Consider the following 19000-nt stretch of genomic DNA (forward strand, 5'->3'; position numbering starts at 1 on the left):
CCCAGGCAGGATGGGGAGGGTACACAGCGTGGGTACGCAGTATAAAGGGAAGATTCATATCCCAGGCAGGATGGGGAGGGTATACACCGTGGGTACGCAGGAGAAAGGGAGGATTCATATCCCAGGCAGGATGGAGCAGGACAACACAAGATTTCATCACGCCACTCTGAAGAGTGGGCAATTTAAAACTTACAAATTGTTTATTTCTGGAATTTTCCATTTGATATTCTTGGACCATGGTTGACCCAGGTAACTGAAACCACAGAAAGCAAAACTGCCTATAAGGAGGCACTAGTGTATTAGCTCTTTGTCAAACTACATCATGAGACAGAAACAGTAACGATTTAATCTGGTCTGTCAAGAGTTCACCTAAAGCACTAGCAATAGTCAAAAAGACTATAGGACAAATGGATTTGCAACCACCACTATCAATAATGAACCTCGCCCAATTGTAAAGATTCTACTTTAAGATGCTAGCCAGTTATTTTTAAATTTGTTTATTTAATCTTTATCTTGTTCTGTCTTTTGTGATGAACATAGTGTACTAGCCAATAGTGTAAGTATATAGTTTATAAATAAGTAAACTATATTTTACTTAGAGGGAGAGAGAATGTGTGTGTGTGCATTCTTAAATGTTCAGCATCTCTGGGACAAAGGAGCTGGAGAGGGCAGTTTCAGAATCGCCAGCATGTGGTGGTATTTAAAGCTATGGCACTGGGTAAGGTCACCAAGGAGAGTGTGAAGACAGAGGAGGGGACGAAGGATTCAACCCTAGGATAATCAGAAAGTAGGGGAGGAACCGGAACCAGCATTGAAAATGAAAAGGGAGCAGCCAGTGAGGTATGGAGAAGCAGAAGTGTGTTGTGTCTGAAACCCACAGGAAGAAAGTGTTTCCAGGAGAGGGAGTGATCAGCAGAGAGGATGCCTCATGAGGAGTGAGGAAAGGCAACTGGATTCGGCATCACAGAGGTGGTTAGGAATCTTGGAAAATGTTTCTGTGGAGAGGTTAGGCATGAAAATCAGACTGAAGAGAAATGGGAGGTAAGGAGGCAAAGACAGTATGACTACGGCTCCTTCAAAGAGCTTCGTTCTACACAGAATGGGGGACACAGAAATGAAGCAGTAGCTATAGAGATGCATGAAGTCAATGGAGGGTTTGTTTGGTTTTTAAGACAGGAGATGGGTTTGTGTGATGTTGGAAATGATCTAGCAGAGGAGAAGAATTCTGAGATGGGAGGGGTCGATGAGGACAACAGCAGGGGCAACATTCTTAAGAAGCTGAGAGAGGACAGGCTCCAGCTTGAGTGCAAGATAGAGGGGGGCCTTAGAGGCATGGGCTGTCCATCCATTTTAACAGGAGGCAGGTCTGAGCCTGTGTGGACAGACTCGGGATTAGGCAAGTTAGGCTGGACATGAAGAGAAGAAGTTGTTTCGCTAGACTCCCAGACACCCATGGACACCTCTGCCTAGAAATCTTGTTGCCCAAGGAGCACTTCTCTCCCTGGCCTCTGGCTTTACTCCTCTTACAGAAGCATCTCTATTTTCCCAGGCACCAAGGCTCCAAATCACAGCTCTCCCTGGCTTCTGTCCTCATTGTCCTCTGTCCCTTCTCTGTATCCCCTATTCTTCGTCCCCATGGCATGAATGTCCCTTAGATCCTCACCGTCTCTTATTTGGATTGCTGCAGTAACCTTCCAAGATTCCCCTGGCTTTCTGTCCCTCCCTGCCTCCACTCTTTCCATTCTACCATCAGATGCACCTTTCTAAACTCTTTTTCTGATTGCTTCACTCCCTGGCTCAAAAACCTCCTTGCCTTGCCTTCCTGCACTCCTCTCAGTTTCTCTGACTCAATATTCAGGCTTTAGCCTCCTTTTATGTATCTTTTTCATCCTTTCTCATGCTCTCTCAAGAGCCTATTTTTTTCCTGCTTCTCCTATAAATCTCTTCTGATTATTTCTTCCCCAGTGATCACATTCATTTCATCATTCAACCAACCCCCTGGCTTTTTCTCAGTGCCTCCTGCATATGAAACAGGGCGTGGTGAGATGAGGGATGTATGGGAAGCAAGTGCCAGGATCACAGGCCACATCAGAATCCTCTGAGCTCAGCCCACCTCTTTCCTCTTCTCAGTCCCCAATCCATGTCATCCCCAAATGCTGCTCATTTTCCCTCTTAAATATTTCTCTAACCCATTACTGTTTCTCTATCTAGGACCTGCGTGTTCTCAATATCTCATAGGCAACACATTCAAAACCCCCCAGATTGGTCTTTCTGCCTCTAATTCTGCTCCCTCCAGTAAAGTCAGAGAGATCTTTCTAGAATACACATATGACCTGGACACTTCCCGAGTAAATCCTCCAATGGCAGCATGTCACCTAGAGATAAAGTTGAGGCTCCTTAGCAACATATCCAAGGTTGCTGCAGAGGAACAGCAGTAAGCTGTTACAAAAGGAATTAAATGTTCCTAGTCTCTCAAGAACCCAGGCACTAAAATACTTCCCAGTTTGCCAGTTGTCTGGATTGTTTCTTCTAAAAATCTCAGCAAGTTTTCAAAACAACCAAATACAGTATATATAATACATACATACATACATATATACACACACATGCATACACATACATCTATATTATCCAGTGTATTTCTTAAATAATTTATCTTTTAGCTGGTATTATGAAAGTACAATAGCTAGACATCCATGTCATATAGTTAATTTTCTTTAGACATGAAGAACTTTATGAAGTACTACAGAGCTTAAGAAATTTGTTCCTTGGACCCTATAATCATTTTTTTTTTTTTTTTTTTTGCCATCTTGTTAAAATTGATCACAGATGGTACAAAGGTCACTTGGAGAGCAGGCTGTCCCCAAAGTCCCCAAATGCCAAATTAATGAAACTTTACTATATAAAATAACAATAAGAAAGAAAATATACAATTGGTCAGAAGTGATTATTTTCTCTGGTGTAAATTGGGACTTTAAAATTTATTTTTTAATGCTATACAAAGGACAAACAGTTCAATGCAAAAATAGGCAAAGAATATAGATGTTCTCAGAAAAAGGAATCCAAATGACCACAGGCATAAGACAGCATGCTTAGTCTTACTAATAAAGAAAACCAAGTTAAAATGACTATTTTTTTTTTTTTTGCTTACCAGATTTGCAAAAATGAAAAGGATCAATGATAAATAATCCATGTTAGCAAAGATGTAGGATGCTTCCAACGTTGGAAGCGACATGCATAGGTATGATCTTTTGGGAAAGTAATTTGGCAGTATCTATTAAAGTTTTAAATATGCAAGTTCTTTGAGTCGGCCATTGTACTTTTGCAAGTCTATCCTTCAGAAATATTGGCCATGTGTACAAAGAATGATATTCACTGAGCACTATTTGCCATAGAAAAATTAGCAATAACTTCTATGTTCACCAATAGGGGTAGGGCTAATCAATACTGGTGTCTTCAAACAAATACAGCCTGGGAAGCTGTAAAAGAAATGAGGTTGCTCCACTATCATGTTAGAGAGATGTTCTTGATCTAACTACAGTTAAAAACAACACATAGCACTATTCAAATTGTATTGATATTTGTTTTTTATTTTGTTAAGATAGGCTCTTGGTCTGCCACCCAGGCTGCAGTGCAGTGACACAATCATAGCTCACTGCAGCCTCGAACTCCTGGACTCAGATGATCCTCCCCCCTTAGACTCCCGAGTAGCTGGGACTACAGGTGCTACCAACCAACATAGTGAGACAGAGTCTCACTATGTTGCCCAAACTAGTATTGAACTCCTGGCCTGAAGTGATCCTCCCACCTCGGCCTCCCAAAGTGCTGGGATTACAGATGTGAGCCACTGCACCCAGCCTATTTTTTTAAAAAGATATATTTATTCATACGTAAACCTACAGTCTACTTTCAACACAGTAGCCAAAGTTATCTTTTGAAAACATGTCAGTTACTCCTATGCTCAAAGCCCTCCACTGGCTTCCTTTCTCATCAGATTCGGGATCAGGGTCCTCCCTGGTTTCGAGTTCCCTCTGCTACTGCTCTGCCCTTGCTCTCCCTCCCTGCCTCTCTCAGCTGTCATCCTTCTGGCCTTCCTTCCAGTACCTTGGGGTTTTCCTATTTGTTGTTCTCTTTGCCTGAAACTCTCTTCCCCCAGATATCTCCATAGCTTGCTTCTTGCTGTCCTTTGCGTCTCTGCCCAAATGACACTTTGTAATGAGGCCTTCCCTGACCACAGTCTACACTTTGGGGGGAGTATGCTCCTCATCCCTCACCCCTCACCTTGGTCTGGCACTTTCCATTCCACTTCCCTGCAGCCCTGTTCTCCATATCCCTGTCGCCCTCTGCTACATGATAGTAGTATCTTTCCTCGTTTATTGGTTGGTTGTCTACCTTCTTCCTCTAAAATTGTAAACTCTGTGAGGGCTGAGATGTTTGCTTGTTTCTTTATTGCTGGAATCCTGATATCTAGAATGGTACCTGGCACACAATTGGTGCTCAATAAATATTTATTGAATGAATATATAAAATTTCCTTTTTATATGTGCATAAAAACAGTTGTGGAAAAATCACACAGCAAACTATAACAGTGATTACTGCTGGGGAGTTGGATTAGGGAGCTGTGGAGAGAACTTTCATCTTTACTGTATACATTTCTGTGCCATTTGAAACAGGCACTACTTTCATAATTGAAAACTAAATTTAAAATATTTAAAAAGATAAACATAATGGTTCCATCTCTCCCCCCAGGAAAGATGGAAGTGACTCCATTTTTTTTTTTTTTTGAGCTCTTCTCTGCAGATACTGAAAATCATTTCTAAAAGGAACTATCCTAAGCTTGTCTCCACTGTACCATCCACAGCTCAGAAAACATCAGCAAGCCTGGTCTTTATGAAGTCCTAACACCATCAAATAGACCAGGACTAGAAGACAGACAGACAGACACACACACACACACATACACACAGCCTTGCCTATGCCACATGCTTCCTGCTGGATAAAAAGCCTTTCTAATTAACACACCTGACACTTCTTTACACCCACTTCCTCCCTCAGCAGCAAGAGGGAATGTCACTGGTAACTCCTTGAGCCGTTTTCTCTGCATGGTAAAATCTTCAACATTGCTGTCAGACCTGGACCTGATTTGATGCCGTGAGGGCTACAAAATTCATCCAGTGTTTGGGAGCTCCTGAGACAAGACACATTGGCTCCCCTAGAAACAAATCAAACCTAATTTAGCATGACAAGCATCTCAGGGACACATTCACACACCACCACAGCTACACAAACCCTCTACCGAGTGTCTTTCTTTCTCTTTTTTTTTTTTTTTGAGACGGAGTCTTGCTCTGTCGCCCAAGCTGGAGTGCAGTGGCACGATCTCGGCTCACTGCAGCCTCCAACTCCCTGGTTCAAGGGATTCTCCTGCCTCAGCCTCCCGAATAGCTGAGAGTATAGGCACGCGCCACCACGCCCAGCTAATTTTTTGTATTTTTTAGTAGAGGCGGGGTTTCACCATGCTGGCCAGGATGGTCTCCATCTCCTGACCTCGTGATCTGCCCGCCTTGGCCTCCCAAAGCGCTGGGATTACAGGTGTGAGCCATCATGCCTGGCCCCGAGTGTCTTTCGTAGGCTGTTGTGGTCATGAAGCCCCTGTTAAGTAACTCCTGCTCCTTATCCTTGGGCCTTTACTCCCCAGGAACATACCCATGGTAGTATTAGTGATACCCTCACTGGGAGCCAGTCCATGGGGCCCTTGACACTAGGTTTTCTTGACTTTTTAACTGGCCACAAAGACTCCCTGGCCCGTCCGTGAGGCCTCACCCCAACAGGATAGCAGATGGGGGAGGGGTGCAGTGTAACCCTGAGAGGCCAGGAGGGCCCTGACAGTTTCTGCAACTCATCCTGGAAAGTAGGGCAGCCACAGCCAACTCTCCCCACTATTTTAGTACGGAAACTGGAACTCTTAGAATTTTAAATGAGAACAGATCAACCAGCTGGGCTGTTTTTACTTTTTTCCACTTTGTTTCTTTTTAAGAGAATCAGCTGGAATGAAAGTCAAGACTATCTGGAAACCAGCCTCTTGTAGACAGTTACACTTGATTTTGCACTTGATTTTCACTAAGTTTTGGCAAAGCAACAAATTTGAGCTGTGGGCCTAAGGCTGACAATTCTCTGGAACAAGTGCCCCTGGATTCAGCTTTGCTTACTTAGAAATACAAATGGGATTCTTACTCCTTAGCTAAGCTTGGGCCTCATGATTCTACTGATACTTAGGAAAAGGACATCAGTTTATCCTGGAGAAATCTAATTACTGAAATTCACCCTGCTTGGGACCAGAGCACAGGCTTTGGAATCAGAACATCAGTGTGATCTTGAGCAAGAGAACTTAACACTCTAAGCTTCAGCTGTTAAATATAGGTAATAATACCTACCTGGGAAGGTTACTGTTAGGATTAATTGAGATAATGCAGACATGAGACTTACTGTTATGCTTGTGACAGATAAGAACTCAATAAATCATTATGATTATCACTATAAAGTGAGACCCCAATTTTTCCCATCTAAGACTTTTCAGATAAAATCTCCTATAATTGCCCAGAAGAGTCCCTTGTGACAAATCTCTAAACTGACCATCCTAGAACCTCGTGTCCTGGACGCTCTTGCTAGCTTTATCAGAGAGACAGAACTGATATTGCTCAAGTGCCAGGTCTCAAATTTAATTCTGAAGCACCACCACCAACACAACCCATACAATGGAACTGACACTATTAGGAGCCCTGGGCTGAGGCTCTGGGTCTCATAAGGCAGCCAAGCAGCCCCCTAGCTTTGCCTCTGCACAGAACTATGGACAGGAGCTTATTCATTGCCATAGTTGGTCAAGCCAGAGGGAGACCATAAGAGTAGCTTTGATGACAGAGTGTGGAGAAGGCTCGAGGGTACCTTACCCCTGCAGTCCTGCCCCAGCCAGGGAAGACCACTGTCCCTCAGACCTGTAAAGGGCAACATCCCCTCTTCTCATCAACCTTGCCACTTCTTTCCTGTTCCTCAAGTCAACCAACATTTTAGTGCCCACCACAAGCCAGATACTATGCCAGGCGCTGAGGACAGGGAGATGAATGAGATCAGTCTCACTCCAGGGAGCTCTGGGCCTAGCAGGGACGACAGACACAAACGCAACAGTTACTGAAACAGAAGGACTGCCCGGAGTGTTCTCTAAAGTGAACCCTGAGAAGGGAGGATGGGCCAGACTTGCCTTCGGTTACCCTGAGTGTTTATGGAGCCCAAGGCTGTTCTGTTAGCAAGAAGGTCCCAGGCCACTCACCACATTGGTTTTCTGCATGACCCTGGCCCACTCCACAGGACTCTGCCTGGCGTTCAGATGTTCTGGGAGGCTTTTTAGCCACGTCGAGGTTCATGCCTGAGAGCTGGAGGTGAAACTGCTCCCTGTGGACGGCCTTTCTGAGCGTGCGGATGGCTTTACGGAGCCGCTTCTCGGTTCGCTTTACGATGCAGCTCAGGTCACAAGAAGCTACAGAAACAAGAGGGACAGCAGTGCGGGAGGAGATCAGGCTGCAGCGTGTGACAATGGCCAGATCAACTGCAGGCCCTACCAACACCCCGAGCTCCCTGTGGACCGAATGGGGAGAAACCTGGAGGGGGCACCTAGCAGGCTGGGCAGCATTTGATTCAAACAGAAATTTGTGGATCAGAATGGTAGCTTTGGGTTTTTATGAAGCAGAGAAAACCATCAGGTTCCAAACCAATTCAGTTTAGTTTCGGGGTGAAAAAAAACAGGAGATACTTCAGTGTTTGCATTATTTTTCCCCCAAGAATGATAAAAAGTGAAAGGCAAAGAAATAAGGAGCAAGCCGTGAGAAGCCTGGCAATGCAGACTGTTTTCAAACCAACCTGTCACCTCCTTTTGGTTAGTTTCAAGCTCAAACTCAACAGTGATAAACATTTCCTTAGGGGTGCTTGGTCGGCCAGGGGCTCCTGGGACTTGCTTGCCAGAGCTGCATGTAAGGTTTACGTAGCGGAAGCTCTCTTTTACTGAGCTGTGCTTCTCTGTATGAAGAAACAAAATTATCGGAAGCCAAATCCTGGCAAAGCACTCAGCTGAACATTTGCTAGAGCTCAGTAAACATTTCATTAAAACAACTCTCAAGGGACTAAGTGATTATCTCCAGATGCCAAGACACTGCAAGCCCTTAACTTGGAGCACAACGACATTTTAATGTTGAAGAGCTAGCATTGCCTCCTATATAACTTTACAATTTAGCTCTTGAAAATTCTTTTCATGAATAAATGGTAGATGTTTCCGACTGACTAGCCACATATGTGGACGACAAGAACCAGGGATTGTCTTGCATTCCTTACTGACGGTTTGCTAACGTGTGCTTACATTCTCACAGTCAGTTTGCGTAAAGCTGGATGTGCCGAGCAGGGGCTGAGGCTTCAAATAAGGAATGAGCACAAGAGTGGAAAGGAAACCAACTACTGCTTTCAGGCAAACTGACCTTGGAGTCATTCTAACCTGAAAGGAAAGCTGGAACACCCGTCAGCAGTGATGTCTCATTTTTAAATAACCAGGAGCAATAAATGGTACAAAGCATCAACAGAACCTAACAATATCATGAAGGCATCTAGGATGAGAGTGGAAGTGTTGCATGACAGGGCTTTGCACATCCTTCTTCCTGACTTGGCTGTCTCCCCTCTCACCATGGTTTCCAGTGAATCTGTTAACCCTCACCAAAGAGCAGGTCCACATATCATCCACTCCATGAATTTGTCTCTATTTCAAAATCTTTATTGAAATGAAGTATTGCCTGTATCAGATTCTTCTTTAACATTACAAGGACATTCAAGCCATAGGTCAACAGGGGCCACAGGAAGGAGGCAAATTTATTTCTTCTCTACATTTTTCCCCTAAAGATTTATCTTACTTTTTCAAAAGGGTAACTTCAAATCTTAAACTGAAGAGATTCTCATTTTAAATCTTTTTCCCTTTTGATGTTTCCATATATATTTTTTTAACTTTTCATTTTGAAATAAGTAGATTTATAGAAAAGTTGCTAAGATAGTATAGAGTTCCCACATAACCTTCACTCAGTCTCCCCTAACGTTAACATCATACATTTATCAAAACTAAGACATTAACACTAGTACAATCCCATTAAGTAAACTATAGGCCAAGTCTATTTTTATCATTGTATTTATTTCATTTTTTTGAGACAGGGTCTCGCTCTGTCACCCAGGCTGGAGTGCAGTGGTGTCAACACAACTCACTGCAGCCTCAGCCTCCTGGGCTCAAGTGATCCGCCTGCCTTGGCCTCCTGAGTAGCTGGGACTACAGGCACAAACCACTAGGCCCGGCTAATTTTTTTATAGTTTTTGTAGAGATGGGGTTTTGTCATGTTGCCCAGGCTGCTCCTGAACTCCTGAACTCAAGCAATCTGCCTGCCTTGGCCTCCCAAAGTGCTGAGATTACAGGTATGAGGCACCACAACTGGTTTAAATCTATTTTTAAGCAATGGCCCCTCCCTTCACCCCTGAGGTTTAAAAGTATAAATGCTCACTATGGTTAATTTGGCAAATGCAGAAAAAAAATTAAAATTACCCATGCCTCCCACCCAGATGTAACCACTACTAATGATATGGTGAGTTTTCTTTTTGTTTCTTCTACCACAGTTTTTCTTACACAATTTGGATTGTATTAGATATACAAAATGTTTCTCTCCTGCTTTACATCTCAGCATTATAACAAGACCATTTTCCTGTGTCATTAAACATTCTTTGAAAACATAGAATTAATAGCTGCATAATATTCCATCAAATGGAGGTATCAAGTTTCTTAAAATTACTTACTTAAAATAGGCAGTCAAAAGTGACTAGAGTGAGCTTTAGGTTTATTTGTCTGTGTGATTTGAGAGTAGATTGGGAAAAGAAGCCTCCCTAATACATGAATCCTGATCCTTTTTATTTTTAATTTCCAAAAGAATTCTATAAAATAATACTGGAAATGTGTGCTGGGAAAGAAAAAGGAAAGTTAGATTCTGCTCTTCTCAATAAGGCCAGTTCTACTTGGATGGTATTTGCTTTGCTGAAGCCAATGGGGTCACCGCTTCCAAAAACTAGACCCAGCAGGAATGCTGGATATTAGATCTTTGTTCATCAAAGTTATCCTTTCTGAGCCAAACCTTTTTTCATTTCTTTGGCTTATATTTCAAGCAAAATCTGAGATCTAGAAAATTTAACCCAATATGATCACAAATTGCTAATTCATCTGAAGCCCTTATTGACTTCTGTGAACTCGTGGGTTTCCCCAGAGCCTCACCAACTATACCATGCAAAGGAAGCCCCGAAGTGTGACCCCAGAACTATACAAGCATGCTAGGTTATGCTCTTCTTCCTCTTGGGATGAGTCCCTGGAAGTTCTGGATGGTTCAATTCCATCTGCAGTGTGCTTGGATCGGCTGGACAGCCCCTGGCCCCCATGGACCTCCAGCTCGGCTGGCTGCAGGCCCCTTCCCACATGCAGGCAAGCTCCCTACACCAACCATCTGATTCCATACCTGGTAGTGCTGGTCGCAGACCCTCGGGAAACAGCTCAGCATTTTTCAAACTACACTTGCCTTCATTTAGCTTAAAGGTTACACTTGTCCTGATGGTGGTGACATCTTCAGAAAGAAACAAGTGAGAGATGTTACCTTCAGAGGCAAAGGAATGGAGACACCAGATGGGAAGCAGCAAGCTGTCCATTGGCGGCTCCCACCACACACAGCACACCCTGAGACCCTCTCCTACCCTGAGGCTAAGAGTGGCTTGGATCATGGAGTGCCCATTGCCCTGGACTGGGGCCACCAGGAGCCTCCTAAAATTGCAGTTACCCCCTCATGTGAGAGGCAAATCCAGTGTTCAAATATAACTGAGGCCAGCCTGGCGAACATGGTGAAACCCCATCTCTACTAAAAATACAAAAATTAGCCGGGCATGGTGGCACATGCCTGTAATCCCAGCTACTCGGGAGGCTGAGGCAGGAGAATTGCTTGAACCCAGGAGGCAGAGGTTGCAGTGAGCTGAGATTGCACCACTGCACTCTAGCCTAGGCAACAGAGTGAATGAGACTCCATTTCAAAAAAAACAAAAAATTATCTATCTATCTATCTATCTATCTATCTATCTATCTATCTATCTAAAACTGAGGGTCAAAAATAGCCTCCACAGTGAAATAAAACATGAAGTCATTTTTGTGCCTTCCTGAGAAAAAAGGCCAGAATCCCCCAGTTCAAATCTGGATAAGCCCGTTTGGCGAAATGGTGAAGAGCAGATTTTCCTAAACAAGCCCGTCGTGGGAGGACAGGGCTGAGGGAGCTGTTGTTCCAGACACAGATGGCACTCACTAAACATGGCTAGGCTCTGAGGTCTGAGAGGGAGTGAGGGTCCCACTTCGAGGGCCTGATGTGCAAAATTCTGTTCTCCTCCCAGGGTCAGTCAGTCTTAACCATACGGTAGGTTCTGGAGTCAATGCCCTACAGCTCTTTTAAGTTGTGGTGAGAACTTGAGCAAGTTACTTAATCTCCCTAAGCTTCAGTGTCCTCATCTGTAAAATAGGCATAATTATAGTACCTATATTACCAGGCTGTTGTAAGGATAAAATGAGATAATGCATTTAAAAAAAGGAAAATGTTTAGCTCCTTGCCTAGTACATAGTAATAACTGCATAGCCATTAGCTATTTGCTTGCCCCCCCGTGGGGTGGCCCAAATCACCAAGGAACTGTCACTGAGGGATTTGGTGAAACAGACCATGCTGTATGCCCTGGCTGAGTCCAAACGTGCATTGAAAGGGGCAGTGAAGGATAGTGCTTGAGACTCTGGACCCAGACTGCCTGGGTTCAAATCCCAGCTCCCCTATTTCTTATCTAAACCACTTTGAGTAAGTTATTTCACCTCTCTGAGCCTCAGTTTCTTCATCTGGTTAATGAGAATAATAGTAAAATTTCCCCAGAGGGTTGTAGTATGGCTTAAGTCAGTTAATTCGTGTACTATGGTAGCTGGCATATTTGGATTGCTCAGTCAACACATACAAGCTGTACTGTCTTGCTTTGAGTCTCTAGCTTTGCTCATATATGTAATATGAACATCAGGATGTAATATGAACCTCATTCAGGTGTTCCGATGACATAATGACAATGGCGTCTATATCCGGGAGGACACAGCCTCTTAAAAACCTTGGATTTCATTCTTCATCTTTTGACAAACAGGAAAGGGTTTGGGCCCCTTTCTCGGCACAGAATCCCTGCTGCCCCTGCTTTGCCTATTTCTATCCACACCATGTGCCCCAGGCACATTCCCTGGGCCTTTGAGGTGCTCTGGAGTACAGCCTGCTGGTCCTGGGGTTCTGTGGGCCTCTGCCCAGGATGATGACCCACCAGGGCTGACCACAGCCTCCTAACACACAGTGGCCACACAGTAAGTATCTGTTACATGGGAGAGTCACATTCCGGGCACCAGGACTGCAGGCAACAACACCCTGGAACATGCTCACAGCATCAAGGAAATTAACAGAAAAAAAACAAAGCCAACATCCAAGAACAGCACCCCGTGAATGGAGCCCCTTGAACACAGTGAGCCCCCAGAGAGAACACGCAGATTTGGTAATTACCCCCAAAAGCAGAGTCATTTGATTTTTGTTGTTTGTTCCTGAGAGGAGAGGAAGAGCCGCAGGTGACAGAGTAGGCCCCTTGCAGTCCTGACAGACAGAATGTGAATTGTCAAATGCATAAGCAAGGTCACAGGCTATCCTGGTAGCAGCTAAACTGTCCCCCCACCCCACTCCGCATGGGCCACTAGAAAAATGCCCAGCATATGGGGTCTTAAAGCATGGACCTCTCAAAGCATGGTGGTCGGGGCATCTGGCGGAGGACCTGGAAGCCCTTTGAGGGAATCTAACACCTGGAGGCCAGAGAGGCCTGGCCCCAGCGTGAGGACCTGCCCCGGGAACTGGGCCCCACTCACCTGAAGAGAGGTGAATGCCAGAGTGACATCTGAGGAAGCACCTGTCTCCTCCACCACTCTTACCGCAGTGCAGGGACACACGGGGTGACACACTTGTGGGCAGGAGCCCCTTCACTTCTAGACAGGACGAAACAGACACTTACAGAAGGAGAAGGACATTTCCAAGTGTGACAAGGATGGTTGAGTCCCATGCACCAAAGGCCCCAAGAAAAGAAGGTAGAGCTGATGCCCGGCACAGAACATAGATGCTAGGCCTTATTCCCACCAAGGGAAAGGAGCCCCTGATATGCCATTTCTTCATGCAGAAAAGCAACCAGGAAAACAGAAGTGAGTTCCAACCTACACAGAAGCACAGAAGGAAACACCAAAGATCCTGCAAAGTATCTCCTGTTTTTGAACTATTTAAAGAACAGTTGCTGCAGCTGGTGGGGAAGTCAGTGGAGGGACGGTCAGGTGGGACGTGGGAGCACGCAGAGCTGCACTGCCTCTGGGCCAGTGGCCAGCCTGCTGTCTGAGTCTGTGCCTCGGTTCCCCTTACCCACACAGTCTTTTTTATTCCAGTGGAGCTTGTACCCAGGGTGGCACTGGCATTCATAGCTGCCCACTGTGTTCACACAGACCTGCTGACAGCCTCCGTTGTTGATGCTGCACTCATTGGTGTCTGTGGAACAAAATACTCTCCTGTCATAGCAGCCTGTCACTGAATGGGCTGACATGGTCCCTCCCTTGAGGAAGGAGCAGCAGGGGAGTCACAAGGTTGAAACTCACTAACCAAAGGAAGACACTGAATGCCTTTAGCATGAGCGCTCGGCACCAGCTGACTGCACACCCCACTCCCCACCCAGCAAATTTCCTGGCAGGAGGCTCGATAGGGCCTTCTCAAGCTCCATTCTTTTTTTTTTTTGAGATGGAGTTTTGCTCTTGTCACTCAGGCTGGAGTGCAGTGGCACTATCTCAGCTCACTGCAACCTCCGCCTCCCAGCTTCAAGCAATTCTCCTGCCTCAGCCTCCCAAGTAGCTGGGATTACGGGCATGTGCCAACACGCCTGGCTAATTTTTGCATTTTTAGTAGAGATGGGGTTTCACCATCTTGGCCAGGCTGGTCTGGAACTCCTGGCCTCAGGTGATCCACCTGCCTTGGCCTCCCAAAGTGCTGGGATTACAGGTGTGAGCCACCACACCCAGCCTCAAGCTCCATTCTTGACCAATCCATTCCTCCATTAGCAACACTCAGAAGGATCCGCACTCTACTTTCAGATGTCCAAACTCAGACACTGCACAGACTTCTATTTTAAAACTCTACCATCCTTCTGAGCTGCCTAGCAAGGGAGGCAGACAGAACTGGGACTCCCTGTTTAACCATTTACACAGTTGAGGCACAGAGAAAGGGAAGTGACTACACTAATTCCCATCAACCTGAGACTGAGTCCAGGTCAAAAGGTAGCTCCACCTAAACCCAGACATACATCCATACTCAGGGTACATTTCCTCGAGGTTTCCTGATGGACTGGGAAGAGTATGTCTTTGGCCATGCCAAGGATGTGTTGAAAGGGAGAAGGGAGATAACTGTCAGTAGCAAAGCACTAGTGCATATATATATATATATATATATATATATATATATTTTTTTTTTTTTTTTTTTTTTTTTTTTTTTTTTCAGGTGGAGTTTCGCTCTTATTGCCCAGGCTGGAGTGCAATGGCACAACCTTGGCTCACTGCAACCTCCACCTCCCGGGTTCAAGCAATTTTCCTGCCTCAGCTCCCAAGTAGCTGGGATTACAGGCATGCGCCACCACGCCCAGCTAATCTTGTATTTTTAGTAGAGACAGGGTTTCTCCATGTTGGTTAGGCTGGTCTCGAACTCCCGACCTCAGGTGATCCGCCCGCCTTGGCCTCCCAAAGTTCTAGGATTACAGCTGTGAGCCACCACACCCAGCATATCCAATCTTCTAAAGCACAAGACTCAAGGACTGGGCAGGAAGTATTTAAGCCAGTGGTTCCCAAATCCTATAGATCCTCAGGAAGATGACCTTGGAAGCCCTAGACATTCTGAATTGGAATCTGAACCTGTATTCTCAAAGATTGCTGGGTGAATCTGATGGCTGGGGGAGTGGAGTGGGAGTTAGTTGGTAACAAATCCAGTTTATGGCATAGCCTGCTTGACCATGAGGTTATGAGACATGAGAACATTTTGCAAAATGGGCACAGAGTGGAGACAGAAACTTCATAGTTCTGCTTCCAGCTCAAAGACCTACTTGTGGGACTCAAACCAAGGCTTCGCAGCCAGTTCCTATGACAGCAGGGCTGTGGAATTGGTGGGTGCCCCCCAAGCCTCTCTGAGGACTGTGACTTTACTATCTGCTGAGATGTTCCAATAGATAGGGTATCAGCTCCTGAGATATGCTTCCACTCTCTGAATACAGCCGCAAGTCAATCAAGTCGATAGAGAATTCACAGCTGGAAGAGCTCAGTTCTTCTCTCTGCTCCATTTCACACTCGGCGTGTTAAAGGGATACAAGTGGGGAGAATTCCTTTAGCAGATCCTTCTCTCAAGTTGATGGACTCACCGCTATTGCTCAGGGACTGCAATGTACCTTTCATCCCCCAAAGTAGGAAAGCAAACCTCAGGGGTAGGCCCTGCTCCCCTCCAGGCCCAGCCTCATTCCCCTCCCAACTTGACAGGGGCAGTCTGCTCACCTCCACAGTGGGTGAAGCCATACAGGGTGTACCCTCGGTTGCAAGCACAAGCAAATGTGCCAGGGTGGTTGATGCAGCTGTGGTCACAGGTCCTATCCAAAGAGCACTCATCCACATCTGTAATGGTCAAAGGGAGAGGGGAGCTGAAACCCACTCTGAGGGATGAGTGAAGAATAGGTTTATGATAAATACCAGTTGCTGACCAACACCAAAAACAATACACACAGGGTAAAAAACATTATCTATCCATTTTCCTCACTCACTTGTGTTAAAGAAAGTGTGGAGCAGCCCACAAGAAGTATACTGACTGCCGCGGCCCTCATTTCCACATTCTGTTGCAAACTGCACTTCCTTCAAAACTCAGTTGGTCTCTTTCACCCATGCGTACTTGCAGGGCTAATTTAAAATGTTTAAATGAAGCCAAATGAGATAACATACCTAAAAAGGGTTTTGTAAGCTACAGGTGCTAGCTATGCATTTTTATTGTCATATAACTATTAGTAAAACAGCAATATTAATTTATTAACTACGGCAAATTGAAAGGAGAAAACACTTGGTTTGGAGGTAAATCTAGTTCCCATCCCTTTCTTATTTTCTCAGAATTAGTCTTCTGGCCCCAAGAGGCCAGTTAATCCTAGGTTTTAATGCCCTCTGCACTGAAAGAATGCATTAATACTAATATCCTCACTAATTTTCTCTTTGCAGACCCTGAAATGTGGTAGTTCAGCTCTACATTGGATCCTTTTGGCCGATGCCTTGGTTTTGCTCCTCCCCTATGTGCCAGTCCTATGCGTCTGCTAGCCTCCTGGTTCAGTGTGGAAGCCTCCTTGGCTGCAGCGGGGGTCATGCACAGCAGCCTCAGGAGGCTGCATTTGTCCATTTCATCATCTCTTTTCCCTGGGTCTGGCCCTCAACCTCTTTCTTGTAGGCTGGAATTTGAGTGCTTCACTCCCTGAACTCTGGAGGATTTTAACATAGTTACGACTTGTGTCTCCAAATGGATAAACCAGGACCAGTGCCGCACTCAGTCGAAGCCAACTAGACCACTGCTAGACCACTTTTTTCAACACCGAGTGTGCCATGAGAAACTATGTTAATAAAAAGCAAAAATGTGGAAGGAACAGGAAGAATGAAAAAGCAAAATAAAAAAGGGCAAATTCTTGCAAAACCTCTTCATCCCTAGCTTTTCCCAGAAATCCTGGCATTTCTTCAGTAAATTTGTTCTGTGCAAATATTTGTTCTATCAAGACCGATCAGTGAAAAATGAGAAAAACCTAGTTTCTTTCCTAGGAATTGATGCCATTTTATGAAATCTGTTATTAATATCAGCCAGTTGTCGAGAAAGTGCACTTGTTCAGTAGCTGACTTTGGCTGCTCAGTATGGGCTTTTGCTTTGCCAAAAATAATGAGATCACTTTTCTAATTCCTTTTTAATGTGTTTACACAGCTTCAACAGTATTGCCTGCTCTATACACTAGGAAACATTATGTGGAAAAGCAAATTTGCTTTCCAAGTCAAACTGAAGAAAACCACACAATAATTATCTAGAATTAACTTACTGAATTTAAAGAGGAATATACTTGAACTGCCTGACAAATTATGCATTAAGAACAAACCAAGAGAAAAACAAAACAAACATCACACCATAATATTTTTGTAAAAAGGTAATGCTACATCTTTGTTATCTAAGATGAAATCTGATATTCTGATTTTTTTTTAATTCTGATTTTTTTTTTTTTTTTTTTTTTTTGAGATGGAGTCTCGCTCTATCCCCCAGGCTGGAGTGCGTGGGCATGATCTCGACTCACTGCAACCTCTGCTTCCTGGGTTCAAGCGATTCTCCTGTCTCAGCCTCCTGAGTAGCTGGGATTACAGGTGCCCGCCACCGCGCCCTCCACCATGCCCCCACCTATTTTTTGTATTTTTAGTAGAGACGGGGTTTTGCCGTGTTGGCCAGACTAGTCTCAAACTCCTGGCCACAAGTGATCGGCCTGCCTCAGCCTCCCAAAGTGCTGAGATTCCAGTGTGAGCCACCACACCCAGCCTAATTCTGAGATTTCTAACAAAATAAATTAGTCCTTATTCCCAAAAATGGAGCAAGAATACATTACAGCACATCTTTCCTGAGAACTTCTGCATATCAAAGGGAAGGTGCTCATCTAAAAATAGAAAACAGCTTTCCCCCACCCAAAACAGCTGCTAATACTAACAACAACTGCTACCTAGAGAAGTCTCCTTGCTGCAGCCCTTATATGGGAAGGATGTGTTTGAGAAGGGGTCTGAAATCCTCTCTAAGGATCAACAAGCATCTCCTCCCCACAAGCCCTCCCCCTCCCTCTCTGCCTTCCCTCTCTTCAAAGATCAAAGGCTGATCGTTTAAAACAAGTGCTGGGCCAGGTGCGGTGGCCCACGCCTGTAATCCCAGCACTTTGGGAGGCCCAGGAGGGCAGATCACCTGAGGTTAGGAATTCGAGACCAGCCTGGCCAACACAGTGAAACCCTGACTCTACTAAAAATTCAGAAATTGGCCAGGCGCAGTGGCTCACACCTGTAATCTCAGCACTTTGGGAGGTGAGGCAGGCAGATCATGAGGTCAGGAGTTCAAGACCAGCCTGACCAACATAGGGAAATCCCATCTCTACTAAAAATGCAAAAATTAGCCGGGTGTGATGGTGCGCACCTGTAGTCCCAGATACTCAGGAGGTTGAGGCAGGAGAATCGCTTGAACCTGGGAGGCGGAGGTTGCAGTGAGCCAAGATAGCTCCACTGCACTCCAGCCTGGGTGACAGAGCGAGACTCTGTCTCAAAAAAAAAAAAAAAAAAAAAATTCAGAAATTAGCTGAGCGTGGTGGCAGATGCCTGTAATCCCAGCTACTCGGGAGGCTGAGGCAGGAGAATTGCTAGAACCCAGGAAGGCGGAGGTTGCAGTGAACCAAGATGATGCCACTGCACTCCAGCCTGGGCAACAGAGTGAGACTCTGTCTCTAAATAAATAAATAATTAAAAAATAAAAAAAACAAGTGCTGTAAGAAAGAGACCAATTGGTACATAATCTTGATCATGGGTTAACTGTAAGTTTTTGCTAGGGAGGTATGTTAACTAAATCTACAGACTTTTGCCACCAACTTTTGTGATAAATTCAGTAACATTAAAGGAAATTTTAGAAAAGGAAAATTATTCATTATCTCAACACCCCACTGGAACCCCGTTTGCATTCTGTTTTCCATTCCATTTCTAGCAGTGAGCTCTGCTGTCATCACATCCATGGGTTCTTTAAGGTGTTCTCTA

General features: G+C 44.9%; 1 protein-coding gene across 15 annotated transcripts in view; it reads right to left on the bottom strand.

Moving 5' to 3' along the window:
- Window positions 1-19000, bottom strand: part of SCUBE2 (signal peptide, CUB domain and EGF like domain containing 2) — a 92458-nt gene that overhangs the window by 20363 nt on the left and 53095 nt on the right. For 5 of the 15 annotated variants that reach the window (XM_054662079.2, XM_054662077.2, XM_016920346.4 and 2 more), the window contains exons 10-16: window positions 15713-15829; window positions 13554-13676; window positions 13016-13132; window positions 12663-12749; window positions 10572-10676; window positions 7909-8064; window positions 7322-7528 (exon numbers count right to left, since the gene is read on the bottom strand). In XM_054662079.2, the coding sequence (XP_054518054.2) occupies window positions 7322-7528; window positions 7909-8064; window positions 10572-10676; window positions 12663-12749; window positions 13016-13132; window positions 13554-13676; window positions 15713-15829 (912 nt within the window). The remainder of the gene's footprint in view (window positions 1-7321; window positions 7529-7908; window positions 8065-10571; window positions 10677-12662; window positions 12750-13015; window positions 13133-13553; window positions 13677-15712; window positions 15830-19000) is intronic. The other 10 variants (XM_063782775.1, XM_054662076.2, XM_016920344.4 and 7 more) reach the window with 5 other exon arrangements.

Source organism: Pan troglodytes, chromosome 9 (assembly GCF_028858775.2).
Source record: "Pan troglodytes isolate AG18354 chromosome 9, NHGRI_mPanTro3-v2.0_pri, whole genome shotgun sequence".
Lineage (NCBI taxonomy): Eukaryota > Metazoa > Chordata > Mammalia > Primates > Hominidae > Pan > Pan troglodytes.